At 43.0% G+C, this 10,816-nt stretch overlaps 1 protein-coding gene across 3 annotated transcripts; it reads left to right on the top strand.

Annotated features, from left to right (window-relative positions):
- Window positions 1-390: 390 nt before the first annotated feature.
- LOC137282634 (putative 2'-deoxynucleoside 5'-phosphate N-hydrolase 1) lies at window positions 391-9,825 on the top strand. Of its 3 annotated transcripts, none has more exons than XM_067814418.1 (6): window positions 391-502; window positions 4,112-4,251; window positions 4,756-4,821; window positions 6,262-6,372; window positions 6,717-6,820; window positions 7,550-9,825. In XM_067814418.1, exons 2-6 carry the CDS (start codon window positions 4,116-4,118, stop codon window positions 7,568-7,570), a joined length of 438 nt encoding a protein of 145 aa, XP_067670519.1. In that variant the 5' UTR covers window positions 391-502; window positions 4,112-4,115; the 3' UTR covers window positions 7,571-9,825. The 3 variants fall into 3 exon arrangements, with proteins under 3 accessions (XP_067670519.1, XP_067670517.1, XP_067670520.1); XM_067814416.1 differs by lacking the exon at window positions 391-502 and adding an exon at window positions 1,038-1,152; XM_067814419.1 differs by lacking the exon at window positions 391-502 and adding an exon at window positions 1,128-1,156 and having other exon boundaries at window positions 7,550-9,603.
- Window positions 9,826-10,816: the final 991 nt, after the last annotated feature.

Here is a 10,816-nt window from a genome sequence, read left to right as displayed (position 1 = left end):
GTTTCGGCCCATAAGTGTTTTCAGACTGCATGCGACACAGAGATTACATCTTCCTTGTCGTAACTCGCGTTTGATGGTGCTGACCTACAAAAACAAACATCGATCAAAGGATTAACCGGTAACACACTGATTGATTAATTACTTTTATCTTCTACAGCGGATTTGTCAAAAGGCAGTGTGTGTAGATGTACTAATCTATACTTACTACACCCTGTCGTAATGTGCGAATGTGAAAACAACATCCTCCCTTCAAAGAATTGACCACCATTGCGTTGATTGATTGATTGCTCATTATTGGTTAACTAAATTACTTAAAATGGCGGACATCATACAATTAGTTGCCAGGTGTGCTATCTTGGTGACCAATGAGAGGTTTATCAGGTTTTCACCACAGTTAGACTGTTGTAAGAGACACGACACAGAGCAGGATTATTTACCAGCTGCAGATGAACAGAATATCGTTCTTTTTTGGTGGATATTGATGGATACATTCCTGAACAAGGTAGTAGCCTGACATTGTTGCTATAAGATTAGTCTGTTTTACATTCATTATTTGCATTTTGTTTTAATTTATTTGTTGTAGCATTAAGCAGAATCTATATGACAGAAAACACACACTAGATCGAGTATGTGTGTGAAAGAGGCTCCACATTGACAGTATATACAAAAAGTTTAACCAGTCCACAGAAGTTGCACCGCGTCAGTGCCCCTTTAAGGCCGCCTCTGTAATTTGGATATACCTAATCTTGAATATTTGTTTTGCCTGGTTGAAATAAGAAAGCCAGAATGGCAAAACAAGAGCAAAAAAAACCCAAACAAACATATAATGTCTGATAGCGAAAATATCGCAACGGAGTTCAGACAGTTCACTATATTTAACATTTAACTTCAGATATAAATTGCTAGGTAAAACTCAGTGAAGAAACACCCATACACTATACCATAAACATACGACTCTCGCAACGTTACCGTTGTTTTGTGCAGCGGCACCCTGGTGTATATATAGGTTTATAGGTTAAACATCTACCTATCTGTCTGACACGTGACATGCAACGCTATAGAATAACACGGCCTTTCTCCATGCACTGGAGTCTATCTTACATTATCTTCTGGGTCAGGTCACCGGAAGTGATTGCTGTGTGGCTGTACCAGGTGGGTATGTTTCATACTAGCTCTTTCATTGGAGATGTTGAGATAAGGCGCTGACACTGTCATGCTGCTGATGTCAGGATGCTCTGACATGCACGTCAGTCGTCACAGCATGCATGACAGTAATGCTTAACGATGCCAGTGACCTGGTGACCTGGTTGTACAGTTCCACAATGTCACCACGACCCTCTGCGTCACACATATCGGATTATCCACGCCTGGTTCCACAATATTTTACCTTACTTTTAGTTTCATTATTCAACAGGTTTCCGTGACTCCCCTCCCAGGAGGAAAAAATATTACCCGTTGGCATGGTAACTGCCAAACTCTCCGGCGAGAAGCTGTATCGCTAACAATCGTATGACGTAATAATACGACACATGCAGTGCTCGGAGTTCGAAAACCGTTCTGTGTATACAATTATTTTACTGACTTTCACTGCTTTATTGAAACTATTTTATACATTGCAACGTTTGCACACTCAGCTTAAACACAGTGAACCATTTAAAACTTGTCAGAAAAGGTTTCGCTGATTTTTTTTTCACACCGGCTGGGGTAACACTGCTACAAATATGCGTACATCAGCATAATAATCTCGAGAGAAGCTTACAATTTATAGTATCTACACAGAGGGAGTCACGAACACTGGACCACACAGGATGTCAAAAACTCTGAATCAGAGAGGATATCAGGGACACTGGACCACAGAGGATGTCAAGGACACTGGACCACAGAGGATGTCACTAACACTGGATCACAGAGGATGTCTGGGCCACTGAACTCCAGATGATGTCAGGGACACTGGACCACAGAGGCTGTCAAAGACACTGGACCACAGAGTATGCTGATGACATTGGACCACAGAGGATGTCAAGGACACTGGACCACAGAGGATGTCAAGGACACTGAACCACAGAGGATGTCAAGGACACCGGACCACAGAGGATGTCAAGGACACTGAACCACAGAGGCTGTCACTAGCACTGGACCACAAAGAATGTCTGGGCCACTGAACCCCAGATGATGTCTGGGACACTGGACCACAGAGGATGTCAAGGACACGGGACCGCAGAATATGTCAAGGACACTGGACCACAGAGGATGTCACTAACACTGGACCACAGAGGATGTCACTAACATTGGACCACAGAGGATGTCACTAACACTGGACCACAGAGGATGTCACTAACACTGGACCACAGAGGATGTCACTAACATTGGACCACAGAGGATGTCTGGGTCACTGGACCACAGATGATGTGGACACTGGACCACACAGGATGTCAAGGACTCTGGAACACAGAGGATGTCTAGAACACTAGATCACAGAGGAGACTGAGTCACAGAGGATGTCTGGGCCACTGGACCCCAGATGATGTCAAGGACACTGGACCACAGAGGATGTCACTAACATTGGACCACAGAGGATGTCACTAACACTGGACCACAGAGGATGTCACTAACATTGGACCACAGAGGATGTCAAGGACACTGGAACACAGAGGCTGTCACTAGCACTGGACCACAAAGAATGTCTGGGCCACTGAACCCCAGATGATGTCTGGGACACTGGACCACAGAGGATGTCAAGGACACGGGACCGCAGAATATGTCAAGGACACTGGACCACAGAGGATGTCACTAACACTGGACCACAGAGGATGTCACTAACATTGGACCACAGAGGATGTCTGGGTCACTGGACCACAGATGATGTGGACACTGGACCACACAGGATGTCAAGGACTCTGGAACACAGAGGATGTCTAGAACACTAGATCACAGAGGAGACTGAGTCACAGAGGATGTCTGGGCCACTGGACCCCAGATGATGTCAAGGACACTGGACCACAGAGGATGTCACTAACATTGGACCACAGAGGATGTCACTAACACTGGACCACAGAGGATGTCACTAACATTGGACCACAGAGGATGTCAAGGACACTGAACCACAGAGGCTGTCACTAGCACTGGACCACAAAGAATGTCTGGGCCACTGAACCCCAGATGATGTCTGGGACACTGGACCACAGAGGATGTCAAGGACACGGGACCGCAGAATATGTCAAGGACACTGGACCACAGAGGATGTCACTAACACTGGACCACAGAGGATGTCACTAACATTGGACCACAGAGGATGTCACTAACACTGGACCACAGAGGATGTCACTAACACCGGACCACAGAGGATGTCACTAACATTGGACCACAGAGGATGTCTGGGTCACTGGACCACAGATGATGTGGACACTGGACCACACAGGATGTCAAGGACACTGGAACACAGAGGATGTCTAGAACACTAGATCACAGAGGAGACTGAGTCACAGAGGATGTCTGGGACACTGGACCCCAGATGATGTCAAGGACACTGGACCACAGAGGATGTCACTAACATTGGACCACAGAGGATGTCTGGGTCACTGGACCACAGAGGATATCTGGACCACTGAACCCCAGATGATGTCAAGGACACTGGACCACAGAGTATGTCAAGGACACTGGACCACAGAAGCTGTCACTAACACTGGACCACAGAGGATGTCTGGGACACTGGACCACAGAGGATGTCAAGGCCACTGAACCCCAGATGATGTCAAGGACACTCGACCACAGAGGATGTCTAGGATACTAGGTGACAGAGGACACAGAGGAGACTGGACCACAGGAGCTGTCACTAACACTGGACCAAAGGGGATGTCTGGACCACTGGACCACAGATGATGTAAAGGACACTGGACCACAGAGTATGTGCCTAAAGTGCTAAAGTCTCTTTGTCAGGCGATAAACCTTTCATCCTGCGGTCGAATTTCGGTTCGCCCAAATTTATTTCTCGGTTTTTCTTTACAGAACCCATACAGATGAACTTCACAATCTGTTAATTAACTTTAGGAGCAACGTCACTTGCTTTGCTCACATATGAAGTTTACAGTCACTCACTCACCGTCTGTTTCAGAATCATGAGGAAGCTGTATTTCGGCGGCAGCATCAGCGGGGGAAGACAGGACTGCGACCTGTATGCCAGGATCATCGCCCAGCTCGAGACCTATGGAACCGTTCTGACCAAATACGTCGGCGACCAAGCTGCAGTGGAAAGTAAAGTACTTCAAGATGCAAAATCCATCATCCCAGAAGGCGGCAGTTGTTGTTTTCAGCTTGTCGTCACAGTCGTTAACGGCATATGACATCGTTTGTTTGGATCCAGACTCGATTATTTTCAGACTGCCCCCATTTAGCTGGAATATGGCTGAGTGCGGTGTTAAGGTAAACTCACTCAGTCCAGATTGTGTAGATCGATGCTCATGATATCAACCAAAGGAACCAAACTCGATCGTCGTCCTATTTTTAGAATACTGACGAGTTCGCCGTTAAAAAAACAAACAAACATAGTATGGCTGGCAATTCAGATGATGCTTTTTGATGAGCATAAAGAATTTTGGGGGCTGCTCTGTAAAACCTGAATGTTCGCCTGATGATAGGACCAGAAAAGACCCCGACATGTTGTATCAAAGGAAAAAAAAGATGATGAAATCCAGAAAATTGTTTATGTTCAAACATAATATAATTGTCATGTTTATTGAATCATTGTTTGTTTTGCAGAGGAGAAGGATCTGGCACCCAAAGCTAATCACGACCGAGATATTGCCTGGCTTAAGGAATGCGACGGTAATATATAGATATAATAACAATATAAGACATCCCCGAGTGTGCTATTTGCCCAGTCTAAGTAAACTTAGCCCCAGTGTTATTCGTTACACTCCTACACTGGGCCTAACAAAAAAAAATAGATTTGTGCATGATGAGATTCGAAAACATTAACTGGTTTAGAACTCCTGAGAACTCGGAAAGGAAGAATTCACACTGGTAAATTTATGTCGCGACTTTACAAAATTCCTAACGGAAACGAATATTGCTCTGAACTTTCAATGTCGTATGCACCAGTCACCCGATGACGTCACAGGCATGTCCAAGCCGTCTCTCGTATCGCAAGCTGACGACATGCAAAGGGAGCCTTGAACCAGTTTAATCCGAAATGGACGTTACACTTGTACACTAGGAGTGTAACGAATAAGACTGGGGCTAAGTTTACTTAGACTGACTCAGTGTGAGAAATAGTTTCCAAATTTTGCTTGGCTAGTTATGCATAAGAGTTCCTAGCCCCAAAAGTAATTCACTAGCCCGAAATTTTATTTGAGAACTAAGCAAAGATTACATGACTGTGCAAATACCATTATTTATTAGACCATAATCTTGCATGATTTAAAAGCGTATTATAACTTAACAAGTCGGGGGGGTGGGGGGTGGGCGGGGGGAATGGTATATTTAAGAATGGCCCCAGAAAATCGGGTCGGTGACTATGGAGATATACTGGCCCGACTAGATATTTATTAGCCAAGCGCTAGCGGGCCGGTGGCTATTTTGTACACATGCCTGCAAGACGAGGCTTAAATTTGTGCGGTGAATGGCAGAGTAATAGCTATATGGCGGTAGTCTCTAAATAATTGAGTCGGGACCGGACAATCCAGTGGTTAACTGCATGAGCATCGACATACTAAGTCGGGATACGATGACGTATAAAACTAGTCAGTGGCCATGACCACTAATAATCGAATCTGGATCACACAACCTAGTGATTAACAATATGAGCATCGATCTACTCAAATGGGGGTACAACATGCATGGAACTAATCAGCGAGCCTTATCACGAATAATCGAGCCTGGACCAGACAATCCACTGATCTACACAATTCAGATACGATGACACGGGAACCTGACCGCCCGGTCCCCTTAGTCTCCTTTTACGAGGAGCAGTGGGGTGGCCTAGTCGTTAAAGGGTTGGCTCGTCACGACGAAGACCCGGGTTCGAATTCCCACATGGGCACAATGTGTGAAGCCCATTTCTGCTGGAAAACTGCCAAAAGCGACTTAAAACCATACTCAGTCCTCTTACGAAAGCATGGGTTGGTGAAGACCAGTTCTAACCGGATCTTGTATTGGAAGGACCTTTAAAGGGAGATGGCTGGAGACAAAGTAAGGCAGGTGAAAATACACCATGGTATACGTAAATATTTCCTTTGGTAATATTTCGTTCACTTTGTGTTCCAGCCCTCATAGTAGAAGTCACGCAAGCGTCACTCGGAGTCGGATACGAAATTGGAAGAGCCGTTGCCATGAACAAAATGGTTCTCATTTTATTTCGTCCAGAAACTGGCAAAAGTAAGCACTCATCTTTCATTTTACTTTGACCGGCGAGAAATCTGGGAAAGAAGGTTTACCAATATCCCTTGCCGAGAGTAACGATGGGCCCAACAAGACGATGGCCCTGCGTCGCGGTCGTTAACATACCGTTATAAACTAAAGTCTTGACGGTATGCCGCGATCATACCAATACTTCATAGTCATTATGTAGTGAGGTCATTAGAAGAGAAATGGGTAGTATACTCGTTTACAACCTCTGTTCTCTTGTTCACAACCGTAATAGTGCTTAAGATTGACTGAGTGAATGAATAAATAAATAAATGAACGAAGAACGACATCGGACATCGACCTTTATCTTTCAGAATGTTCCAAGATGGTGGAGGGTGCGGCTGATGGCAAAACAGTTATATTCAAGGAGTACTCCGAATCTCAATTGCCAGATGTCCTTGCCGAATTCTTCTCCAAGGTGAATCTATTTCATATATCATTATCCAAAGGCCATAAACCACTAAATAGTTTCTGGATTATCTATGTAGGAAAAGCCCAACCACATGTCGATTAAATTGTAAACTTGTAAAGGGTAGCCTTGTGGTTAAAGTGTTCATTCGTCCCCCCGTTGAAGTTCGATTCCCAATATGAGTACAATGTGTGAAGCCCATTTCCGGTGACCCCCTCAGTGATATTAGTGGAATATTGCCAACGCGGCGTAAAACAAAACTCAGCGGCGTTAAGGCTACGTTGATCCACATTTCAGTTTTATTAAATCCGCTTTTTAGCTATTTAGCTAAACCGCGGCAAATAAAACTTGATAGAGGAAAGACCGAAGTGGTGCAAATTTTATCATTCTCAAAAATCATGCTCAAGTGCTCCAACCTACAAACGTGATCGGGGAGTGATTATGACAGGTGCCTGACTCTGAGGGTGCGGGTTCCAATCCCTGATGGGACTCAGCCAAAACAAATATGACATATGTTACGTGATCGTGAAGAACAGCTGTGACGTCATATGGTTTCAATTGTCCCGTCAACAAAGACAATCACAGGTTCATAATAGGTTTTACGTACCGTTATCTATCCTTTTGAGAAAACTTCGACATTAATTGTCCATGACGTCAAATTAACTGATGTCAAATTCAAATTATGTCCTGAAGTAAAAGTGTATGTATTTAACATGTATTTATTGTCTACCTTTTCAGATGGAAAAACAAACATGCTGATAACACTATGGATTTTGAATTCTGCAGTAAAGTGTACTGATTCGGCCCTTCATGGAGTGTGGACTGTGTGTTATACTAATTTATATCATTCCTACCACCTCATATATATTCTCAACAAGTTGCTTGTAAACTGGTAAGAGCTAAAGCCTGTCCAACACTTGTAAAATATGATAAATTACTGAACAATGAGAAACAACAGAACCGAACAGAATTCTTATTACTCTCAAGCCGGGATGCTCGGCATATGATATACAAATATACTGCTGAGAACACATGGGATGCTGGGATTTTTCTACAAGGAAGATTGTCCATGATGGGATATGTATACACAAAAGATACAGTTTTTTATTTCAAAAACACCATTTCGTTTACAGTTGAACAATTCGTTGAATCTTAAAACATCGGACCTTTAACATTATGGTTTGGGGTATACGTTTTCCGACTATGTTTGAAGAAAGGGCCGAGGAAAATGTAAAGTTTATCGTCAGCACGTGTTTTGCAGAGGTTATACATTGATTCTTCGGGTGGAATTTGTGCCACCTACCTACTTATAAACGGTGACAGAAAGTTTTAAACAAGAGACATTCAAGGGCCCAGGAGAAAGGGATATGTGTGAGATATTTCTGAACTGAATATACGATACATGGCACCCTTTGAAGAATTAGAAATCTCCATGTTTGGGTTGCTGTCATGTGACCTTGTACATAGGATACAGTGATTTTAGTTGCGTTGGGAAAGGCAGCTTGTTGACTTAGCTCTTGTACGGGTTCTTATCCATTTCTGGTTCCTATTGTTTACACAGGGTTCATTATATAACATTTGGTATGAAATTCGTGACAGCTTTTGTTCTTTGCCGGAGTGGAGTCCAGCCCAGAGACATACCATACAGCATTTGATGGAGTTAATTATGGGTACCCATCCAAGTTCTCCATGCATACTGGTGTGCTTCTCTTAACGGCAATAATTTGCTTGAAATGTTGCCATGAACGGAAACTATAGATTTATAGTTTTCAAAAGCCCAGATTTCGTAGCCGTGTAACAGAATGGGTTTAACCATGGCATCAAAGAGATAGAGAAGGCATTTTATTGATAGGTTAAATATACGGCCTTTCCGCAGCACGAAATACTTTGCTTTAGTAGCAGATTCGCCAACGGTTTTTATAGAGGTTATTAAACGATATTTGTTTGTAAAATGCAGTACAAGATGCTTATATTTTTTGACATATTCGATGACTATCATTTATTAGTATCTATGTGTCTCTCTTTTTTCCAGCCCTTATATTTTGTTTTTGCTAGAGTTGATGGTTACACTCCATGTTTTACAGTAAAGGGTAAATGCGTCAAACAAACCCCTGTATTGGTACACGCCGGCACGCTGACATAGACACCTGGCGTAAGCGTTCGCTTATAACACCACACGACTGTGTTCGATTCCCAACATAGGTAGAATGTGTAGATCACATGTATAATTCATCCTGGCCTGATGTCGCTGAACTATTGCTCAACGTGACGAAACGAGATACTTGGATGTATTAACTGATTACAAAGACAATGTGATGGTTGAAATCACCTCACTGCTTGTTGTCGCTTTACAAATAACAAAACAAAACAGAAAAAAACGCCTGTTCCCAACAACCCAAACACATGCCACAATAAAATGCACGTATCTCTTAATGAAACACGCACCTGTTCTCAGAATGCTTGGTTGTCTCAATTAAACAAACACATGCCACACACACGCACGCATACACGCACATGCGCGGGCACACACACTCTACCCCCTCAAATCAGTTTGGGAAATGGTGATTGACTGGTGTATTATGTTAAAATGGTTACATTATCTTGAGCTCTGACAGCTGATTAAATGATGATCAGGTGGCAACAGTGTTTCATTTTGTAGGTTCTCGTTGTACCGCTGTCATTGTCTAATCTTTGCACAGAGATCTAAATAATGCACGGAAATTCAGTGTTTCACATATTTATTAGTTGTTTAGTCCTAATATGTGAAAAAATAAAGCTCTGATAAGCATCCAGGATCATTGCCTTCAATTCGTTCAAAGGGTGTCGCAGATTGGAAATCTTAGTTTTACGTGTCGTCTGAAAATATTATCATCTATCAATATTTTGATTTCTTTACAATGCATTTTGTTAAAAAAAGAATTGATAAGTTAGAAAGTTGATCATATATGCCATTGTTAAGATGTATCCTATTTTGTATATGGGCCTATGGCCTTTCATACAATAAAGAATTGAACTGAATTTGTAAGCATGCATGGTAGATGTTGGTGAAACACACACAGCTGTTATCAGCATGCATGGTAGGTGTTGATGAAACACACGCACCTCTTGTCAGCATGCATGGTAGGTGTTGGTGAAACAAACACACCTGTTGTCAGCGTGTGTGGTGAGTATTGGTGAAACACACGCACCTGTTGTCAGCATGTATGGTAGGTGTTGGTGAAACACACGCACCTCTTGTCAGCATGCATGGTAGGTGTTGGTGAAACACATGCACCTCTTGTCAGCATGCATGGTAGGTGTTGGTGAAACAAACACACCTGTTGTCAGCGTGTGTGGTGAGTATTGGTGAAACACACGCACCTGTTGTCAGCATGTATGGTAGGTGTTGGTGAAACACCCGCACCTCTTGTCAGCATGCATGGTAGGTGTTGGTGAAACACACACAGCTGTTATCAGCATGCATGGTAGGTGTTGATGAAACACGCATTTGTCAGCATTCATGGTAGGTGTTCGTGAAACATGTGCCTGTTTCAAAAATATGTGTAAATCTACTTGTTTGCCAGATATTGCACGGTATTCTTTTTCGATGTAGTTAAATCAGTTTTGAAGTACAGTGTTCCCAGAAATTATTGAGAAAATATTTGTTTATTTTCTAATGATGCTAAGATTGGAAAAAGGGCTTTCACTATACACTAAGCATACTAAATAAGGGAGACAACTCTTTGAAGGCTTAGAAGGCAGCTCATTACGTCAAGAGTTATCTCCCTTGTCTGAGCAGACGGCTTCCTGTGTTGACATGGCAGAATTTACAACAAGAGAGAACAGAAAGCTCATTCTAGATGATTTTGAAAGGGGTGAGGCTGATGCTAAAGTGTTAGCTTGTAGACATGGTATTCCTCTGTCTACAGTATACAGAACTTTGAAGAATATTCAAACAGGAACCGGGATAGAGCACAAAGCAGGGGCAGGTCGGCCTAGGAAATTCAGTGTTGTGGATCGCCGAAG

Source organism: Haliotis asinina, chromosome 4 (genome assembly GCF_037392515.1).
Source record: "Haliotis asinina isolate JCU_RB_2024 chromosome 4, JCU_Hal_asi_v2, whole genome shotgun sequence".
Taxonomy (NCBI): Eukaryota; Metazoa; Mollusca; class Gastropoda; order Lepetellida; family Haliotidae; genus Haliotis; species Haliotis asinina.
This window is presented reverse-complemented; position numbering and strand designations above follow the sequence as displayed.

What these genes read in the sequence shown, in the direction of transcription:
- LOC137282634 (XM_067814418.1), top strand. Translation starts at nt 4,116, where the DNA reads ATGAGGAAGCTGTATTTCGGCGGCAGCATCAGCGGGGGAAGACAGGAC. An exon ending in CGACCAAGCTGCAGTGGAAA is followed by an intron (nt 4,252 to 4,755) that starts GTAAAGTACTTC and finishes TTTGTTTTGCAG; the next exon opens with AGGAGAAGGATCTGGCACCC. An exon ending in TTGCCGAATTCTTCTCCAAG is followed by an intron (nt 6,821 to 7,549) that starts GTGAATCTATTT and finishes CTACCTTTTCAG; the next exon opens with ATGGAAAAACAAACATGCTG.